The sequence below is a fragment of the Notamacropus eugenii genome, chromosome 2 (genome assembly GCF_028372415.1).
Source record: "Notamacropus eugenii isolate mMacEug1 chromosome 2, mMacEug1.pri_v2, whole genome shotgun sequence".
NCBI lineage: Eukaryota > Metazoa > Chordata > Mammalia > Diprotodontia > Macropodidae > Notamacropus > Notamacropus eugenii.
Genome location: NC_092873.1, coordinates 275,539,859 through 275,562,890, shown reverse-complemented (window position 1 = coordinate 275,562,890; position 23,032 = coordinate 275,539,859). Strand labels below are relative to the sequence as shown.

The 23,032-nt window shown below is 35.8% G+C and overlaps 1 protein-coding gene across 2 annotated transcripts in view; it reads right to left on the bottom strand.

Moving 5' to 3' along the window:
- Positions 1-8,719: 8,719 nt before the first annotated feature.
- The window catches only part of PLPPR4 (phospholipid phosphatase related 4), a 56,647-nt gene continuing 42,334 nt past the window's right edge, over positions 8,720-23,032 (bottom strand). The window contains exons 4-7 of one of the 2 annotated variants that reach the window (XM_072644090.1): positions 22,380-22,575; positions 17,067-17,124; positions 15,401-15,574; positions 8,720-10,065 (exon numbers count right to left, since the gene is read on the bottom strand). In XM_072644090.1, the coding sequence (XP_072500191.1) occupies positions 8,740-10,065; positions 15,401-15,574; positions 17,067-17,124; positions 22,380-22,575 (1,754 nt within the window). In that variant the 3' untranslated portion in view covers positions 8,720-8,739. The remainder of the gene's footprint in view (positions 10,066-15,400; positions 15,575-17,066; positions 17,125-22,379; positions 22,576-23,032) is intronic. The other variant, XM_072644091.1, reaches the window with a different exon arrangement.

Genomic DNA, 23,032 nt, shown 5'->3' with positions numbered 1-23,032 from the left:
AATTGTTCTTTACTTTTCCCACTTATCCCATGTGTCTCTCAACTTTTTGTCTACAATTTTTGGTTTTCAACCTCCAGAAGATTTGTTTTCTTATTTAGTTATACTTTTTAATATAGGAAAACTTTTTTGGGGGATACTCAATGACTGGATGAACAGTTACTCTGGCTCACTATGTAAATCTTATGATTTATAATTTGGCTAAGATTTAAGTTTCTTAAAAAAGATCTCATGTGAACTATTTAATAAATATTAATTAAGCTCCAGCTGCCTAGATGTATTTTTGCAAATAATCCCTTTTTTTTCATTTATGGACAATAACCATGACTATTAGCGGTGCTTCTCATTTCAGCATCAGCTTTCTTTAGAAACTCTCAAATATTAACTCAAAATATCCTAATCACTTCTTCAAGGCAGGTAGGCAGCACATTAGATGGAATGCTGGTTTTGGAGTCAAGAAGACCTGAGTTCAAACCTTTTCTCAGATATTTACCAGCTGTTTGACCCTGGACAAGTCATGTAACCTCTATTGACCTGTTTACTCATCTGTAAAATAAAAGAATTGGACTTAAATGTATCTAACAGTCCTTTCTAATACTAAATCTATATCAGTATATAAAATCTGTATGTAAATCTATTTGGTGTCACAAATGATATTTTCAGATGTTAAAAATGAGATATTCTAGAGATTAATTATCATGCCTTCAGGGCACCAATTATAAATAGAATATCACCACTGGCCTTTTATTTTGAATTCCAATGATCATGGTGACTTTAATGGCCAACAAATGAAAGAAATGATTGCCTATGTAGTAGTAAATGGACATTCTCTTAATGTATCTTAAGCATGAAAGTAGGAAGGACAATTGGAGAGTGAAACTAGTGATGAGTCAAATAATTGAATGGGATCTGCTTTAAAACTTCATTTTCTGTAAGGTAGAGAAGAGTCATTCATTAAAGGCTCTTTGCAATGTCTTATTTTAGACTGGAGTTAGTCTTGAAATTTGAAGGCTAGCTAGGAGAAAAAAGACTTTAGCAGCCTTTCTCAAGGTTTGGCACATGAGTCAGAAGAGGAGGTTTTTTTTTATTTTTTTTATTTTGCTATGTGAGTAGCAGCCTGTCTAAATAGGCCAAACTTGCCACAAGGTGATGAATTTGGCCACAGGCACCAATGAAATCATATTTACTGAGGCACAGAGGGATGTAACTTGTAGCAGTGGGATGAGTATCCATCCACTTTGAGTAAATCATTAACCACTGAAGTATTGACATAAATATATTACCTAACATATAATATGCATTGTTAGTTTTTATTGTTAATTTTATTAATAATAATTAATAAATGCTTGTTTGTTGAATAAGTACTTATTAAGCACTTAGTATGTGCTAGATATTATGCTAAATGCTTTTACAAATATTACCTCTGTGAGGTAGGTACTATTATTATTGTAATTTTTGCCATTGAGGATATTATGGCAGGCTGAGGTTAATTAACTTGTCTAGAGTCACACAAGCTAGTAAGTGAGTGAGGTCAGATTTGAACTTAGAACTTTCTGACTTCAGGCCCACTCTAACTTCTGAGTCACTAACTGCCTTAAAGAAAGATGTGTTACAATTTCACAAATTCAGCTTCATTGTTCTGAGGGGAACCTTGGCTTTTCTCTTATAAATTTCTTTTTTCTTCTTGAGGGGGCAAGATGGTAGTTAAACTATAATGTTTACAAATGTGATATAGGGGATTAATACTTCATGGATTCCAGAGACTGATGAATCATGGTCATTTCTGTCTTTCCTATCTATAAACAACCTGAGTTCCTTTGGAGGACAGATTAGTCACCAAACAAAACTATTTCTGAGTTAGTATCATTTCATGGACAAGTATGCCTTCTGCAGATGATCAGAAATAGTTCAAATATCCTTCTGTTACAATGCCATCTATCCCTGATCCACAATAAGAAAGTTGTAGAAGAAGAGGGCTTCTTCATTTCTTTAGGATCACTGATCTTCATTGGTTAGTCACTGGAAAATAAACATTGGTATTTCATTATTCACAAGGGAAAGAAAAAAGTTCATCAGTTTCCTAATATGAAATAATCAACTAAAAAGTCAGAGAGGAAATTAGAATTAATGGAACAAGACACTAAGACTAATTTGTTGAAGTTCATTTTAAAATTGCAGTGTTTATATTTTATAGTGTTTATATTTTATATTTAACCATTAGAAAATGGTTATTCTGTAGTAACTGCTTAAAGAGTACTCTATCTACTCTACAATACTCAAACTTTTTGATCTCAAGATGCCTTTAGTTGTAAAAATTATTGAGGATTCGAAATTTGTTACATTGCTTACATGTATTATATCCATTTATTTTTACTATATTAGAAATGAAAATGATAAAATTTAAAATTTTTAAAATTAATTTAAAATAAGAGTAAAATCCATTGCTAACATAAATATTATATGAAAAAGTTATAGTTTTCAAAAGAAAAAATAGTGAGAAGTGTGGCATTATTTTTTTCAACTCTCTTTAATGTCTGGCTTAATAGAAGACAGGATTCTTGCATTTGCTTCTAACTATATGTTATTTGGTTGAAGTATATGAAGCCTCACACAGATATGTACTTGGAAAAGAGAGGAATATTTTAATTGACAAATCATGCCTCACTATCATTGTGAAAATAACTTTGACCTTGTGGGTCTGCTGAAATCATCTTGGAGTCCCTGGACCTAAACTATACTATACTGCCTCACTAACAAGGACACAGCATATAAACAGACATTTTTCAGAAAGAAGGATAATTATAGGGACAGAGAAAAAAGAAGACATTTCTCGTGATTATTTTAGACAAGCTATGAAGCTAGAGCAACAAAGGAAAATGACTTCTGTGTCTACTAGGACAAGGAGATAGCTCTTTTATATACAATACCTCTTGGTAAAGTGATTTATGGTAATGGGGATTTTTGCCTGTCAATACCCAATCAAATCCCAGAATTCCACTTCTTTATAAACTAGCCTTGTTAGAACATCTCCAAGGACTACTCCAGAAAAGAATATGCAACCCATTTAACAAATTGATGGTATGAACGGAGTACTGGTCCCCCAATTAGATAGCAAGTAAGTGGAGCTTCTGGACACCATTTTTTTCTGACTATTTTCCACTCAGAATTCTTCTCAAGGGATTCTTGTCATTCAGAAAACAGAAGAAAGAATTGCTTTCTTTCTAGTTTCACAACAACTTCCTATTTCCCCGGACTCATCTCCAGCTGTGTTTCTTGCAGCATTAGCATCTAATATGTCGATCACTCTGCTTCTTCCTAAAAGGAGTCATTTGAGGAGAGTTTTTATTTCTTACAGGGAGAGAGTTACTTCTATGCCTTTTCTCTCTTGTCATTTTCATGCACAACCACGGCTCAGAAGTTCCTGAATACCTTTAAGGGAGCGTTGTCACTTGACTTTCTCTTTAGGAATTTCCCCAAAACAAAAATTTCGAGTAGGTCCTTTCTACCTCCAGGATCACATACATGCTTGTTGACTGACTGGCTGATTAATTGACTTTCCCAGGCTTTGGCAGTACATCCAGACCATGACCTATAAGCATGCCTATGAAGATTTCTTAAATGGTAAATCATCTTCCTTCCCAAGTCTTCTTCATGGGTCTTGCTTAAATAGGGAGAGGAGAGGAAAACTGAACTCAAACTTTTGTTATTACATGTAAGGTCTATGGTCCTTCAGTTTTTTAGGGGTGTGGGGAGATAAAGTAGAGTGGGTAAGAAGTTCCCACCAATTGGAAGAACATCAAACCCCCAAAAGATATTACATGAAAAATGAGGACAAAAGATGGGGAATCTTTGGAGATGGCTTCCAATATGTGGCTGATTTAGAGTCATGGCTTCCAGACCTTTCAACTGGGCATCTGAATGAGACCATTGGGTTTCTTGGAAAGATATAGTCAACTTTTATCTCATTTTTACATGCATGTTGCCATGAATGGATGTTTAAGGTTAGTGTTATGCCATGAATGGATATTTAAGGTTCGTGTTAGAACTAAAACTTTCATTAAAATGTCTTTGATGCATTTACATGCTTATTTTTTGTAAGATCCAAGGATACCCTTAAGATTTCTTAACTGGAATAGATCTTTCAGATAGTCTAGTCCAATCTCCTTATTATTTTGATTATATAAGAGGAAAAAGAAGAAATCCTTCTTCACTTCTGTCAAAGTCCAGCAAACCTCATTGTGATAATCAAACAATTAATGATCAAGCATTTATTAATGCTATGTACTGGACACTATTCTAAATTCTGGGGATACAAGCACAAAGAATGAGATAATCCTACTGGCAATGACTGTAGTAAGTGCCTTTATTATCCAAGGACTAGAATAAGTTTTAGGAGCAGATTATCTCTCCATAGCAATTTTCAAAGACTGTCTACTAAGAGCTAAGTCCCAGAGGGGTAATGTTCTGCACAGATGCGAAGAGTATCTTCATTGATCAAATTGTGGAACCCTGAAGCACTGAAATAAAAAGAAACTAAGGCCCCAAAGGGTAAATGTGTTACCTAATATTACAAAGTAAATAAATAGCAAAGTCAGGTTTGAAACCCAGGCCACAGACTGGAGAGTAGTCTCAAAATAAACTCTTTGGGGTCCTGAGTTATCCATTTTCGTGTTTTTATCACTAGTATTTAGCACAAGGCTTGGCATATTGGTGATTTAATTGTTGATTGATTTTTGATTGATTGATGCAGACAGGAGTATGGCTACTATTTCAAGCGTCTGAAGGGTTGTCAAGTGAAGGAGGATTTGAGGACCCTTTGTTTGTCAGAAGGCCAATGACAAACAATTAGAGAAAGTTGCAAAGAGACAAATTTAGGAAAACAACAACAATAACAACAATTGGGACTAGCCAGAAAAAAAAAAAAACTAGCTGCCATAGGAGTCATTGAGTCCCGCCTCAACGGAAGTCTTTAAGCAGAGGTTGGATGACCACTTGTGAGAGTATTGTAATGAGATTCTATTTCCAGATAGTGGTTGGACCAGTTGGTCACTGAGTTCTCTTCCAACTCTTAATACAATGCTTTTTCAGCTACAACCTAAGGGTAATGTAAAATATCCTAAAATGAAATTCATCCTGATTTCAGTCCTGTAACACATACACCTACACATACATATGAAGACACATACACATATGCATATACCTCCTTTTAAGAAAAATGTGTATGTTTCTGAAAAATTTTATTAAGGTTCATCAACATCAAAAGTGTCTGGAACATATTAGAAGAGTACTTATAAGGAGAGAAGTCACTGACACATAGAAGGCATTTTCCTTTTTTGCTAATAGTTGCTACCATACAATGGCTAAAGGAGGTTCCTGGCAATGGAGATTGATAGAAATTAGCTGACTCATTGTCTATTGCAAGCAAAACTTTTTCCTTTTAAAAAAATCCACACTGGAACACAGCTCATCGTTTTCTATTTCTGCTATTTCTATTCCCTAAAAAAAAAAAAAATCCATGCAGATCCCCACTAACATTTATACAACTTTAAAGTTTATGCATCATCTGTTTAAACTTTTCACTTGTGTGTGTTTGTCCTTCATTGCTGAAGAAGATCATGTCATCAGAGAAATGATGACATGATATGACATGCACTTGACTTTGTTTTGAGTGCGAGAGGGCTGTGCAGGTCACCAGCCTCACTTCTCCTCCAGAGCCATCTGAATCCAGTGACCAGACATTCATCAAGATGACTGGAGATGACCCAGGATGAGGCAATTGGGATTAAGTGACTTTCCCAAGGTCACACAGCTAGTGAGTGTCAAGTGTCTGAGGTGAGATTTGAACTCAGGTCCTTCTGACTCCTGCACTGGTGCTTTATTCACTGCACCACCTACCTGCCCACTAAACTTTTCATTTGATAGATGAAGAAAAGAATCTTCTTCAAACCTACAGAGCTTCTCAGAGGCAAAGCTAGAATTAGAACCCAAGTCTCTTGACTTGGAGCCTTGAGATCAAATCTTTCCCTATCACTTATCCTTGCGTCATGTAAAATGACTTGATAGCCTATAAGGTTCCTTTCTGCTTTAGATCAATGCTTATTTATCTTGATTGTTTAACATCTATTCAACTTATTTCCTATTACCCAATTGCTAGTCATATACTCTGTTTTGAAATTAAAATAAAATAACATTTTCAGTGAAGAATTTCAATATTTATTTCTATGATAGTAGCACAATAAACTCACAATAGCATCAATTTGTATTTAAAATACATTTATACCAATTTACAAACTTCTTTTCAGTCTGGAAAACATTGCATAACATTTTATTAAACACAATACTATATGTATATATATATATATTTCATTTAAAAACATAATTAATTTTCTTTATTCAATACTTTTTTCTCATTAAAGCACAACCTAATGAAGGAAGCCACACTCCCTTCAGTAAATAAGACAAGTTGAACACTGAGAAGAGATGCCATCTGTTGGTGTGAATCATTTAAATTAAGGTCCCAGTGGAATGTAAACAAAGGTTATTTTATTTTATACAAAAGACATCTTATCAAATATACATGCAGAGGTCTGAATTCTAATGAATATCTTATTATATTTCTTTAATACTGTCATATAATTTGATGAATTATTATTAAAAACAGTAGCCTTTGGCACTTTGAGTACAAAATAATATATCAATATTTATTTAAAGAAAAAAAACCTCTCCAATGACTGCGTAAGTACTTTAAAATCTTCTGTTAAGAAATAGGAAAGTTTAGGAAATATTCTACTGCACCTGAAATAATGCAGTTATTTTTCAGAATACTAAAACCAACCCACCTTCCACCCTTTTACAAGCTGTCAGAAGCTGGGTGGTGTGGGAGAGGGGAGGGAGGAAGGCAACATTTCACTCCCACTCTGAGAACTAAATTATCAGAAAGGACCTTGTTTAGTCTTTGTTTTATTGCCATTTTTTTCCAATTCTGCCCTCTTCACCATAGCATCACTGTCTCTGGGTGTTCAGGTTTTTCAGCATACACCCCCACCTTTTTCATTTTGAGGCTGCTAATGACTGAACATGTCATCTTACTAAAACAAACCTTGCCTGCCCACTTCACTAGGGCACTGAGCTAAACCAAAGCCAATAGGCCTTTTTCCAGAGACCATCACCAAACTAGCGTGTTTGTATGCTTAGAAGTGAGTAAAAAACATTTGATATGAAATACTGAGAACCAAATGGTCACTCACACTTTAAAAAAACTTGTAAATTCTTTCATTTGGAAAATTTTAAAAATTATTTTATTTCTTTAAGATATATCTCTGTGGAAAGGATCAATATCCCTCGATGCAGGCTTACAGCTTCATGATTGAAACAAAGGACATTGATGGGTCATTTCCTTTATAAGCAGCCCATACATATGCTATGTCCAATCAGAGATTTTTAGACCAATCTAAAGGAGCATTGTTAGATATATTAAATTGACCAGTTCATTTCCATTCCTTCAGATTCCAACCTTTCAGAGCATAAGGGAAAAAAATTATTTCAAAGAAGAAATACAAAAATCAACTGTTGTAGCATAAGCTAATTTTTTATAGTGTCCCAGTATCTTGTAAGTTAAAGAATTTGGAACTAAGTTGTATTTTAGTGGGGAGAGCTATGCGGACTGGATGCCAAGCAAAGCAGGTAGGATGTTACTTGTAAAAGTTGTCTCATACCATTACTATTTCAGCTGTTGGCAACTACTAAAGGCCAAGTTTGGTTATCTTAGTTTTCAAGAATATATTAACATATCTTGTTCAGAATAATATTGATAATGATCTAGATTTTAGAAGAAAATGATGAAAAGAACCATAAAACTGACAAGATAAGATAGGGAAGTCATGGAGATGTCAAATATGTTTATGTCCCTTAAAGAAAACCTTGGGGGAAAATGTTCAGAACAATCATACAAGTTTACCCACTATGAAGCAGGGTCTTCATTAGTAGCACCTGTATTTAGATGAAATTGAGCAGCAATGAAACTGTGCAGAAGAAGGGTTGGTCATGACATCTCAGTGAAATGCCACCAAGGGCCTTTGCAGAAAGCACGTCAAAGAAAGATACACAACGACCTTCTTGACCATTTAATGTGACAGAGCCACTACAAGGAAGCAAAGAGGATTTCCTATTCTACGACAATGCAGCTAGCATCCTCATCATAAAGCAGTATTTCTCTACAAGGAACTGCACACCAACATGTCACAGATCAATAAAAGTTTAAATGGTCAAATATGTTAACATTAGAACAGCACCACCTGTTATCAAATGTGGGGTGAAGAGTAGGTGAAGTCAATATAGAATGAAATATACATCTATCTATCTCTATATATACATATAGATGTACATATATTCTTGATCCCAGTTGTAAATATAAAGCCCCCCCAAATTGGCACACTCACAGAACAAAATGTCTTCTTAAAAATTATTACTTGATGTTTCTGGGTCTAGAGAAACACGTTATAGGAAAATGTTTCACATTGGTTAGGTTCTTGCATTGTGCTTTGTTCCCCCCTCAAAAGAAATACAAAAGCCCATGCAAATGACAGTTCCTTGCCTTTTATCAACAGGTGGTCTGATGATGAATGACTTGGCATAATGAATGTTTTTTTTTTCCTGTACCAGCTCAAAAAATACATATTGAACACTACTGATATTGACATGTGATCTTTCTGGGGTGGACCAGCCTACAGCAATGGTCGTTGCTCAGTCTTTGTAAGCTCGTGTTGGGGAGGTTCCCTTATAGAAGATATTCCGAGTATTTTCTGGGCTGTTGCTTCTTTCAGGAATTAAGATGATGTTACCTTTTCTCCTCAATGTGGAGTCACGGCTTGAGGAAATGGATAATGTCTCTGAGCCAATTTCACTTCCTTCTACAGGAGTGACACGGATAGTTGTGATTCCATGATGATGGTGCTCATTGCTGTCAATGTTGCTTCTCTTCCTATCTCCAGACCCAAAACTGTCTTTTAGGGACTCACAGCTCTCAGAGTCTCTGTTGAGGTCATTGAGCTCATAGGTCTGACGAAGACTACCTTTTTCGGGGGCTTTCCATTTCCAAGATCCACTCCCTTCACCTTCTGAAGATGGGATCTGGATGATTGGTCTGTTGTTTTCAGGATGGGCTTCAACTCTCACAATCCCACCAGGTTCATGATCTGTCAGGGTTTTGTAACGGATAGACCCAGTGCAGGTGACTGTGCTACCTTCAGTATTCTTTGGACTACTCTGTAGAACTCCTTGTTGCTTTGACATGGCGATGACCTGCATAATCCGAGGTTGGCTATTGCTCCGACTACAGGCAACACTCTTTTCAGCAGCTTTCAGCCACTTGGCTCTAGCAGAGCTACTTTTAGGAGAAGTGTTTATGTTTTCTTGGGTCTCCTCAGGAATATGTACCAGCTGTGATGAACCTGGTCGAGGTTGAATAGACACCCTTGGTCCACCAGGCATACTATTGTTACATACTGGGACATTTCCAGGCTGTATTTTCAGGTACTGATTTCCAGGTGCATGATGGTCTCCATTAACCCCTACCCTTGCTGGTTCAGAGCTTGACCTCATTTCTATGGATCTTGGTGGAGACTGGCCAGGTTCAGGCTCTAAGACTTGTAAGGATAATTTTCGACTTTCATTCTTGCTCTTCCACTGGGTGAGAAGCTGCTTTGAGCGGGCAGAATCCATGGAGGCATGAATTGTTGCGTTTCTTCTCACAGGATCTTCCACAGATGGAGTGTTGGCCCTGGGTAATGTGTTGCTGAATGTGACCATGTTCTCCTTCCCCATGGGGCTTCGTGGGGTGATGATTTCCACATCAGCATTTGCCCTTTTGAGGTTTGTCAGTGAGCTCGCGTCTCTTGGGTTTCGGTTTAGGATTGCTTCAGTATGAGCAATCCCATCACTACTGCTACCATTTTTACCAGATAAGGCTCGGCTTGGGTCTTGGTTGAGGTCAGTCAGAGATCTGAGAGCATCTCTATGCTGAAACATACTGTCTTCATTTGGCAGAAAGTTCCCCACAGCATACAAGCCCTAATGTCAACACAAAATAACTAGTTAAGTGGCAGAAAAATAAAGTCGTTTTAGATACTATATTGTTCAAACTACAATAAGTAGAGAAGATAGATAGATAGATAGATAGATAGATACTTTCTGTGATACTTCAAAGACAAATACTGCTACTGTCAAAACCAAGGCAAATTTGTTGTCAAGTATCACTAAATAAGTTGGTATGTTGCTCAACTATTCTTTTAAAATAGAAGAATGACTTCATTATTAATGTTCTTTTTCTGAAAAATATATTGGTCCTTAAATGATTATAAAGCATCTACTATATGCTGGCTATTCAGTTGGGCTTTGGGGATTCAAAGAAAAAAAATGAAACCTTCCTGACCCTAAAAAAAATTGCAATTGTTTAGAAGTAACAACACACATTATATGTAAATGAGGGAACGTATGTAAATAATTTTCTAAACCATATGTATACATGTATATGTATATACACACATACTATATATATGTAACTATACAAATGCTCGCTACTACTACTATTGCTATTATATGCATATGTAAAATATGGATGAAAGAAATCTAAGAATATTTGAGGAGAAGGACTAGTAGTGGGAGAATCAGGAAAGTCCTCCTCCTTCATTCATTGTAGAATGAAGGGCTGAGGATTACAGGAAACTTTAAAGATTCAAATAGTTGGAGGTAAGAAAGCAACAAATTCTAGGCTTAGGACATATAAGGCAATGGGGAAAAAGTATGCATAATGTTTTTGTATCTGCTACTTTAAAAGTATTATTTTTCTAACTGGTTTCTCTGCCAGCTCCTTAGCCTACAATTTATAGCCCCTGCACCATATGCCTCCAACTTGGCTTTCTACCCTCAAATCATATTACTCCTTTTCACATATTCTACACAGCTAAGTGGCTTACTCTATGAAATGTATTTGCAGTTGAGAAGACTTGAGTTTTAATCCTGTCTCAGATACTTATTAGTCTTGCGATCCTAAACATGTCATTTACTTGGTCTTTGTCTCAGGTTCCTTATCTGTAAAATGAGGATAATAACATATACATCCCAGGGTTGTTAAAGGGATCAAAATAGATAATATATGCCAAGTATTTTGCAAACACTAAGATATTACATGTGTATTAGCTTTTTAAGACTACCTGGTCTACCAGTTGTTGCCTCAAATTCAACATTCTGTATTCTACTGTTATACATTGTCACAAGATATCCCTATCCCTAGAATGTACACCTCACTCTCACTCTCACCCCTTTCTCTTCCCCACCCTCCTCAACTCTTGGTTTTGTCCAACTTAGTAAAATTTAACAACTTGTTGAACTGAATTGAATTGGAGGAGGAGTATTTTGCCCAATTGCTTTTCAAATTGCTGGAAAAATTTGCAGTGCATCCGCTCCCAACTACAACCTTATAATGAAGAAGAGCTTTTGGAAATATAGGGGATCATTAAAAACATCTGATCTACTTGGCTTTAGAATCTGCAGTTTTGCTCTTCTATAGCAAATACTTTAAAAAGGGCTTCTAATTGATTGCGTTGGAATTGTAAGTGACAAATAGCAACATTTGAGTGTTTTTTATGTGTACTGAACTGGACTAGGGGGTCTGGGGATATAGAACTAAAACGCATAATTTGGACATTGATGGTTTTGCATTGAGTTCACAGAACTATCCCCACTAAGAGATAATTTGTCAGATTTTTAAACTTAGATCACACAGGAAATCAGCAAATGTCATAATGGTTGAGTTTTGTGTTCCTTCTCTGAAATACTATTTTTTTTAGTTGCCCAAAGGCCAATGGCTAAGTTTCATTGTGATTCAGTTTGTCAGGGCCCCAAGACCAACTTGGTTCTAGGGGAAGAGCAGTCATTAGATGCCATAAATGAAATATGGTACGGCAAAAGCATACTGGTCCTGAAATGAAAAACATTCTTTTCAAATTCTACCTTTATGACCTTAGGCATGTTGCTTAATCTCTCTGTGCCACCTCCATTTCCTTACTTGTTATATGATAGATAGACCTAATGACCTTTGATGTCCTTTCTAGCTAAAGATTTATGATTCTGTAACAATCAAGAGTTGACTCTTTTAAAATTTTGGTTTGATCAGCTATCTCTTCAGGACTTGTCCCCTATCTAATTAGTATCATTGTGAAAGGATAGTTTATGTTTTTTTTTTTAAATCAAGAATTTATGAGTTTTCAGTCTGGTTAAGTTATTCACTTAACCTCTTCTTTTTCAGTTTATCAGTTAGTTCGAGAAATTATCAGATTCCCTAAGATCTAAGTAAGGAATCATCAAAGTGATTGCTCCATAGGAGAGGAAGTGCAGTTAGTAAATTGGTCAATAAGCATTTATTAATTGGCTACTATGTACCAGGCACTGCTAAATGATGAGGATACAAAGAAAAAGACAATTCCTGCTCTCAAGGAGATTACAATCTAATTGGGGAGACGATACATACATTGTTATGTACAAGATATATATATATATAAGATCAATTGGAGATAATCAACACAAGGACCTTAAGGAAGACAATAATAATAGTTAACATTTTCATAATGCCTCCTATGTATCCTTATAAATAGTATCCATTTTATCCTCAAAACAAGCCTGGGAAATAGATGCTACAGGAATTGAGGCAGATAGAAGTTAATTGACCTTTTCACAACTAGTAAGCATCTGAGGTCAAATTTGAATTCAGGTCTTCCTGACTCCAGGCCCAGCACTCCATCTACTTTGTCACCTAGGAAAAGCTTCTTGTATAAGGTAGGACTGTGTGTGTGTGTGTGTGTGTGTGTGTGTGTGTGTGTTCATCCTTCTTTGCCAAAGAAGACCATGCATCAGAGAAATGATGACATGACTTGCACTTGACTTTGTTTTGAATGAGGGAGGGTTGTGCAGGTCACCAGCCTCACTTTTCCTCCAGAATCATCTGAATCCAGTGACCAGATATTTATCAGAATGACTGGAGATGACCCAGGATGAGGCAATTGGGGTTAATTGACTTGCCTAAGGTCACATAGCTAGTAAGTGTCAGGTGTCTGAGGGGAGGTTTGAACTCAGGTCCTCCTGACTCCTGCACTGGTGCTTTATCCATTGCACCACCTAGCTGCCTCTAAAGTAAGACTTTAGTTTGGACTTGAAGGAAGCCAGAAAGCCAAGAGGTGAAAATGAGGAGGGAAAGCCTTTCCGGCATGGGAGAGAGCCAGTGAAAATGCATGGAATTGGAAGATGGAGTCTCATGTGTAAGGAACAGAGGATAAATAAGGTATAAGAAGAAAGAAAGGAATGGGCCAGGTTCAAAGAACTTTGAAATCAAAGTACAAAATGAGAGAATAATGATTAACCGGAGCTGAGTTAATGGAAACACACATCAAGCATAAAGATAGCACTGGAGGGAAGGGAACCCAAGTGGGGAAAACATTTTTCATTTATAACAGAATGGACAAGAATTTATATTCCTAGTCAATTTGGGGAAATGGATTTCTGACTAGGGGAGGGGAATGGGATGAAAGCAGCCTTCCAGAATAATCCAACTCTGCTGCAAATTTGGCTGCACTGTACTCCAAACTTGACTCCATCTATCATGGACCACAAGCATTTTGTCAATTACCCTTTTACTTCTGTGGAAGCTATTACTTTAAGACCTGCCTCACTCTTATGGTTGATATTTTGTTTCAAATTCTTTATGTCTATTTTAGAGGTGAAGCTTCCATTCCTTGACACTGCTCAAATTACTAACGGATGGTCAGACAAAAATAAATGATAAATGTTCTTTTGGCATATAGAGTTAAATTTATACATTTGGAAAAACCTTTTATTATTTTATAAGCCCCAAATAAGAAGTTATACTCTAGGTAAAATAATTTAAAGTACTTTTTAACATCCCCAAATTGTTGCCAAATGTATCTTCACTGGTTGTGGCCTCTCCACATATGTTTTTTTGGTGTTGTTTTAGTGTAAATATACATTTATATTCAAGTGACATTTCTGTATGATACTGGAAAAGTCATTTAACCTTTCATTATTCCAGGTAGCTCTCTAAGACTATTTGCTAAGAAGGTACTGAACAGGATCATTTGAGGGAGTTTCCTCATCTGGCTGGTCCATAAGTCCATAAAACTATAGTTAAACCCATAATCCCTATATGCTTCACAATTCATAAAAGTCAAACAAATGCCTAAAGGTCTCATTTGAGATCAAATGCATTTTATTTTTCTGAGTTTTTTTTCTTCAAGGCAGCCGTGAGACACAATATATAGCATGCTAGATTTCAAGTCAGGACTCTGGAGTCATGGAAAAAAAATTGAAAAAATCAAGACCTGAGTTCAAATTCAGTTACATTTCCTACCTGTGTGACCCTGGGTATGACACTTAACCTCTGTCTGCTTCAGTTTCCTGATCTGTAAAATGCAGATGATAATAACACATCTCCCAGGGTTGTAAGAAACAAATGAAAAAAATCTCTGTAAAGAGCTTTGCAAACCTTAAAGCGCTATACAAATGCTACATATTATTAACCTAGATTTCACAAAGAAAGAGAAATCTATTCTAGGCTGCACAACTGTCAGATAATTATTATTGACACTGATAATGTGTAAATAATTTACACTTGGAAAAGTTGCCTCTAGAAATCTTTTTGATAAGCTGAGATTTTATTTCATCTTACATCTCCATCATAAGGTCCTATTCACTCTCAGCACCATAAGTACCAAAGGCTGAGCAGACACTTGTCTGCATTTCTAACAACACAATTAAGAAACTCCTAGATTAAGATTTTAACAAAGTTCCCACCTCTCTACTGCCCAATCATGGCAGTAAAATATGTACAAAATATGTACAAAAAAAAAATATGTACAAAAAAACCTTACATGAATTAATATGGTACCTTCTGTCAATTAAATTAATAGATGGTGTGTCTACATTCACATCCACATCCACAATCATTACAGAAACTTGGAATGGTACATTTTTGCAATGAGCTTGTCTCGTTGTGTTGTATATATCCACCTATGTGGTAATTGAAACAATGGCTACTTTTGGATGATTGCCAATAATTTTACTCTGTGGGTGAGCTATATCTGATAGATTAGTCTAAAAGTTATGGTTGTAGTATTTCTGTAATGTGTCTGCTGAACAAGAAGACATTTGTCAAACACTTTCACAGTCTTCTCAAAATTCAATTAAATCATAAATCATAAGTAAATGAGAACTGTTGAAACTACCTTACCTTTTCCTTCTTTTTGACAATGATTTTACTAATAGATGTAAATAGATAGAGAAAGCATTTATTAAGCACTTACTGTATAGATGCACCATACAATAATAGATTATTTACCAAGTATAGAGCAATTCCTCCTCCTATTAAAAAGCCACAGTAGACATCGACTGGGTGGTTCTTATATTGTGTTATCCGCGTTAGGCCACAGATGATGCCACAGATGATAAATGCAAACACCAGGAGAGGTTTCAGGAGCTTAGAAGAATCCGTTAATGTAGAATTGAAGTACATCTTAGAGGAGAAAAAGCGATTGGATTCAGCTTAATGAGCAGAGTGATTTTATTTTTAAAACATTCTCACTGTTTCTAAGTCAGAAACCAAAATTGTTACTGAGGATGTCATTGTAACTACTTTGATTTTTGGAGAAGGCAATGTCAAGTAGAGAATTGAGGTAGTTATCTCTAGAGCTGAGGCAGTTATTATCATAGTGGAGAGAGCACTAGATTTGAAGACAAGAAGATCTGGGTTCAGATCCTGTCTCTGAGATTTACAAGCCGACCTGCCTAGCCTCAGGTTCCTCCTCTGTAGAATAAATCTTAAGACAAGCCAGTGCTACAGATAATTACCTTTCTAGTAACTTTCTCACAGAGATGGGGACTTCAATTGGGATAATGTATGTAAAGTGGTCTATATGCTGTAAAATACCATATAATAAATTCCAAGTGAAAGAAAAAAAGTCATTTGTCCTGGTAATCTGGATATATCAGATATATTTCTTTTTGGATGGTGACAGATACAGTGCAATTAACCAAAATCTCCAGTTGCCACTTTGCTATACACAGTCTTTTGCAAACACTTCCTATTATTTGCTATAAATATGTCCATCACTATGTTCATTATATGTTATTTTGTTGTTGTTCAGTTATTTCAGTTGTGTCCAATTCTTTGTGATCCCATTTGGGGTTTTCTTGGTAAAGATACTGGAGCATTTTACCATTTTCTTCTCCAGCTCATTTTACAGTTGAGGAACCTGAGGCAAACAGCACTGAATGACTTGCTCTGGGTCACACAACTAGTAAGTGTATGAGATTGGGTTTGAACTCACATCTTCCTAATTCCAGGCCTGGTGCTCTATCCACTAGCTGTCCGTATATAGGTTATTACATATCTTTTATTTTATTTACGATAATATGAAATCACACAAACATTGTACAGGATATTGCATACTACATAACACAGGGTTAGAGAATGGACCTGTGATTTTTATTGGTGAGGAAAATTCCTCTACCAATGTAGGTTTGTACTTTTACTGCAATTTAATTGTTTTGAAGTATCCTCTAGACTAGAGCAATGAGAAGTTAAGTGACTTGCCCAGGTTCACACAGCCTATATGTATCCAAGGCACCAGTGGAATCCAATTCTTCCTACCTTCAGAGCTAGCTGCCTTTCCATAATAAATGATAGGTTGTTTTTTTTTTTTTTTAACACAGGATGTGCTATTCAGCACATGGACTAAGGCATGAAATGGAATTCAGTTTTAAAAGTATATTAAAGGAAACTATACAGAATAATTATATTATGACTGTATCTTTCATAGTAACAGAAAATGTTTTAAAGGTTTGACATGTCATGGCACTGATGATCTAGCATTAATTCTTTAGCATTGCCAAAACCCCCTGTGATTTTATTTCATGGCTGTACAGTGTAATTAATCCCTTATAGAGAGTGAACATCCCTCTCACTTTTTCTGTAGTACATGTAGTAAAAAAAATGACATACTTACTGAAATGTACACAGCTGCAAAGGCTGCTAGGGTGGCATGTTGAGAAGGGAATGACTTTCTGCCAAAGAAAGACAGTTAAATTATACCCTTTAAGTCAAGTATACAGTTAGTATTCATCTTAAAAGACACAGGATGGTGAAAGTCTTAAAACCCACAAGCAAATAATCAATAACTTAAATTTCAATTATGTTTTCTCATGAGAACAGAATAAAATTGTGCTGATGAAAATAAATTCTGGTAATCACCTTTGGTTTGAAAGAGAAATTGTGATGTTTTTTCTTATTGCAAAAAGTTTGGAAGTGCCAATGAAATAACTACTATGTTGATTGAGAAGTACATGTAGTTTATATTTACATGATAAAAGTTAATGATTAAAAAATGGAAAATTAGAACATTGAGAATATATTGAAATTATTTTCATTTTAAATAAATGTTTTAAAAGTGGTGTTTTATGCCATATCCTACAATGTAGCTAAAATTATGTTTTTTGTCTATGAAATTGTAAAAGGACTTTCCTCCCTTATAATTAAAGATCTAAGTGCCAGTATTTTATTTCCTGGATATCCCCCAATTTATCATGATAAGAAGGTTGAGTATTATTATCCTGCTTCTCAATATTGCCATTTCAAGAATGTTACTATAAGAAAAGATAAAAAGAAATACCTCAAGAGAAATGATAAAGAGTAGCCAGAAGAAAAAAGTTTTTAAAAATTGGAAAAAAGATAGAGTAAAAGGATAATGAAATTACAAAAAATATACCCTGAATCACTGGAATGATAAAAGAGATTCTCATGCAATATAAACAAGATTTTAAGGGGACTGAGAGAAGACTGGCATTAAATAAAATGGAAAGAATAAAGGTCTGTGAAATGGGCACATCTTTCAAGCAAATACCTATATCTTAATGGAAACTAGCATACCTAATATTGTCCAACAAGTATTTAGTAAGCATCTACCATATACAAGCTATACATAATAGTTATATTACCAGTATCCAGATTGTATAACTTTTGGCATAAAATTTTATTCTTAAATTTACCACTTAAATTCACTGAATGAAAAAAAAAACTGTCCAAGACCTCTTTAATTAGTTATTGCTGCCCTCTGATCCATTTATTTTATTTCAAACTTGTCCTTGAAATTTTATGTGATTTTACTTTTTTAAAAAATCTTGTTCTGACAATATTATTTATTTGATATTACCAAAGATTTTTGATGCATAATTTCCCAAGATAGGCTCCTGAAGTCTTGAAGGTAACCTGGATTTATTCAAATGTAGCCTGTGAATTTCCAGGCTACTGAGCTCACCTCCTCTGCAGTTCATTTGAAGAGATCTGAGGACCTTAGTAGGCTACAATCTCAAAATGACTCAATAGTGTGACGTCAGCTAAAAAAAATGAGAGTTTGCGTTGAGAGCTAAAAACAAAACAAAACAGTGGGAGTTTGCATTGAGAGATATAATTTCTAGGCATGGGGAGGCGATGGTCTTTCTATATTATTTCCTGGTCAGATCACATTCAGATTTATTGATTTCAGTCCTGAGTGTCACCATTTAAGAAAAGCAATAACCTGGAGAGGGTTTGAAGGCGGACAGTCAGATTGGTAAAGGTTCCTGAATCTATGTCATAAGGGAAATGACTAAAGGAACTGAGGAAGAAAAGACCCGGGGAGGCATGATAGCTGTTTTCAAGTGTAATCCTGCATTGAAATCTGAATCCCTGCCACCCTCTCTCCTTCCCCAACCCCAGGCACGAAGATGCAAAACTCAAGAATCTTACTGGTTGCTGGCATTGTGAACATATGTGATGGCTTCTGGAATTGTTCACAGACACTGAGTGGGAGTGGGAGGGAGGACGACAAAGAATTAGTTCAAAAGCATGGCTTGTCTTCCATCTTGGGAACATATGGGGAAGAGCTAGTGTTCAGGCTTTCTCCCCCAAATCTTTTGTTCAGAGAAAATTTGAGGACTACATGTTATAGCTGGTGCTGGGAACAAGAATGAGCCACTGTGGTTTTGAAAGCATTTGGTTCAGTGAGATTGCCCCTTTAGAGACATTACTCACCTTTCCCATTCCCTATCTCCCTGTAACTCTCATTGGGGGAGGAATCATACCTCCTCTCAGGACTCTAAACAAGAAAACTGTGTCCTGTCTTTGCCATCAGGAGTTTAGCCTTGGCTGTGATATATCTAGTCAGCAGTCGTTTTGTCAACAAGCATTTATTAAATGAGCCAGCATTTGCTGCTCTCCTTTCTGGCTATTCTTTCTTTGTTGTTGGGTATCCTGTGTTAAAATTGTCTAGTGGCCTAACCTGTGTTTGAGATGTTATCTAGGTAAAGAGAATTGGAAGAAAAAGTCTGGAACCAGAGTAAGAGAAACATTTAGGCCCTTCTCCTCATCCTTCCTCCCATCCCAGGGGGAGTCTTGGTTACAATATCTGAGCAATGGGTTCTCCTAGAAAACTTACAAACCTTGTTGAGCTAGCTGGGACTGCTTTCTAAGCCAGGACAAAGTGAAAAACTAGGAGAAAAAAATAAATGAAAAGCAGAGAGAGAGAGAGAGAGAGTGATCCATACATAAGCTAAACCTTTATTTTCCTAGATTATACAGGTTTATGTGTAGATATAGAGAAAAAGCTATGTTTGTTGTTCTTTGTTTTCAAGGAGGACCAAAGACATTATGAGTGAGGTTTTGATCTGCATGTGAACTGGGTTTAAGTAAGACAGAGTTGCACAGAGTCATCAGATTCAGTCTCTCTTCCAGAGTCATTGTAGTTAGTGGCAATTAAAAAGTCAAGGTGATTGGTAATGGTCTGGGATCTAGTGCATGACCTTGGCATCTTCAATAGCTTACCAAGACACAAGGGCTCCACAGCACCTATGTCAACTGCCCATGGCCATTGAAACAAATTGTTTTCATCTGCCCATTCTAATGGGGAAGTCTTCACATGCTTGGCACAGACATCCCCCTCACTCACTGATGGGTTTGGGGACTATTAGTCACCTTTAATCTGGTTTAGGCTATCTGTTGAGATGTTTATACCAGTGTGGCCACTCCACATGCTACAATTTCTTGGAGCCACAGGTAAGAAGTGGGTGGCAGATGGACACCAAAGGTGGACGAATAGCCCTGAAAAGGACTCAGCAATCCCTCAAACCAGAGGTGCCAGTCCTCCCTGAACACCCCATACACCCCACTATCTATGTAGTCCATATCTAGAGTCTCTATATCTATGAATACGAAGTATATATTGATGGTATATGTGTAGTAGTACATACATATGTAAATATACATGTATGTGTGGGAGGACATGGGTAGGAGAGTGATGAAGAGAGAACTCTATGCTGTGCTTTTTTTGCTTCCTCTACTTCTGGAACCTGATACTGTTATGAGAGACTTTACCTACCATGGTATGTTTGAAGTGCTAGATCTGGAAACTGATCCTTGAGACTCAATTTCCCTTCATTTTTGGTTTCTTTTTTTTAATTTAAGTATTTGAAGATTAGCAAGAGAGCTACACTAAGATAATGGCTCTTTCCACTGACATTTTCAATATAAGAGTTTGGTAAAATGAAGAGTGAGGGGGATGGAGCCCTCTAACAGCAATACATACAGATTTTAGAAACAAATTTACCTCTAGAATGATTTGCTGAGCAGAAATATGCGAAACACTAAGAAATTATTTTAAACTAAACTATTTGAAGAAAACAGTAACTATGCTCTTGATTTGATAAGAACAGAGAAATTTTGAGAGATAAATATTATTTAACAGGAGTAAAAAAGCCACAAAAGTAGAACTTGAACATAAATAATGAAACATCTTTGAATAAAATGTTCATAAAAGAAAGTCTTTGAAACAATGTTACTGAAAAAATAAAATACAATGTTATCAGTGGAGGAACTAGTAAACTCAGTGAGCTCCTATTTATTGCTCTAGATGGAATTTATCTATGAGATGCCAGAAGTAGCAAAACAACTTCTGGGACAAGGTGAATGTAAAATGGAGGTCATTAGCAATATCATCAGAATATATCTGAAAATCAATAAATTCCACATGCCCTACTCAAGAATCCTGAACATGACTCTAGAAATTATTAGATAACAAGATTTATGAGAAAGTCTTTAGAAAAAAGAATAGATAAAAAAAAACACAAACACATTCCCAACTTTTAAAACAGGAAAGATGAGTTGTCAAACTTGACCTTAGTGGCCCACTGGCCTACCCCAGGGATGAAAATATCACAAAAGTCTAAAGAAATAGCAGCAAATCAAATTGTATGGGGCCTTGGTTCAATAAAGAAAAGAAATATGGTCCTAAAATATGTTCAGAATATTTAGAGAAGAAAGTTTAAAAGTTGGGAAAAGACAAAATAGGAGACAGCTGCCTCAGATTTTGAAAATGGAACTTTAGTAATAGAATTTCATAAACACAAACACATTATAAGTTAAGCAGCAGGAAAATTACAGGGAGAATATTCCTCAAAAGTATCAGCAAGAATACCCTGTATAGAATTAATTTTTAGAAAGTTAAAAAACGAAAACATCCTTGCAAACAATTAGAGTTATCTTCAAGTAGATTGGGCTATCTGGGTAGATTTCACTTTAACTTGGCTGATGTAGAGGGAATTCTTTGTAGCTATGGATTGGATTAGGTATTCACTAAGGACTCTTATAGCTCAGAAATTCTATGATTCTGCAAAATAGTCACCAAGGGCAAATAACTACTAATGTCACATAAATATCAAAGAATGAGTATCATTAAATTTTACTACCTAGATATCTTCTAGTGGGACTATAAGGTACTAACCAGCCCATGGAGATGTTTTCCTCCTGACTTTACATATTGGCAATGTTGGACACAATTAATGCAATACAGTTTGTTGTATAACTTATAGGGCTCCACAGAGATTTGTTCTTTTAAAAGTAGATAGGGTTGCCTTATAAAACAAGTCGCCATCATGGAGGGGTATGTGAAACATAGACCTTCCTGGGTCTGCGGTAGACATTCATTATGTATGAGCTGCCACTGATTGTAAATTATCCCAACTAGACAAATAATGTCAGCCAAATCCAACCATGGAACTGTATGATGTAACTCACTGAAAAATACCTGAACACTGGAAATGAGCCACCAGAAAATGTGAAGACTATGTGGTCTTTGATTGTTGGGTCCCTGGAATTCAATGAGTGTTGGGATCTCAGAGTGAAAGAAATGCAAAGCAATACACAAAATATTATCTACAAAGTTAGTTTCTTTGAAATAGAAGTTTAAATTTAGACATATGGCTCTTCTTTAGATCTCAAAATCTCTAACCTTCCACTGTTTATGACTGTGAGGTCAGATCCTGAGCAGATATCTTCTACAATGTAGGAATTTTCTTTGCATGATACATTCAGAGATGTGTAGTTTGGTTTGCATACAGTCAGAAAATATGGCGCTTGGTACCCTGTTGACAGTTGTATGATATCGGTGATGAGAGCAGTAGAACAAAGTCCAAATACATGAACTCCTGTAAGCAAAAAGAAACACAAGAGCCTATTAACTTCGTGGTGCCTATGTTGCTCCTTTATTGTTTATCATGTTTAAAAATATTTAAAGAATAACCCTCAAATTATTTGCAACACATAATAAAAATATTTACTCCAATGTGATCATTTATTATGAGATTATTTATTTCTCTTTAGAGAATTCTTAATGTTGTAATACAGCTAGTTAAAAGTAAAGAAACCTAAATTAATCCTTTTATAATCCATCAATATTAGTAATTTTGCTGTAATACCAAGGGGTTTGTAGAAGTTCCAGCATATTGCAAATGCAGATTATCATTTTAAAATGGAATAAAAGATGTCTTCAAGGACATTTATAGTCAGAAAAGAAGGTGATAAGGTTATGTAGAACAAACAAGAAATAACAAATTGGTAACTTGATTGTTTGGATAATACCCTTCCTGCAGCTGTTCCTTTTGC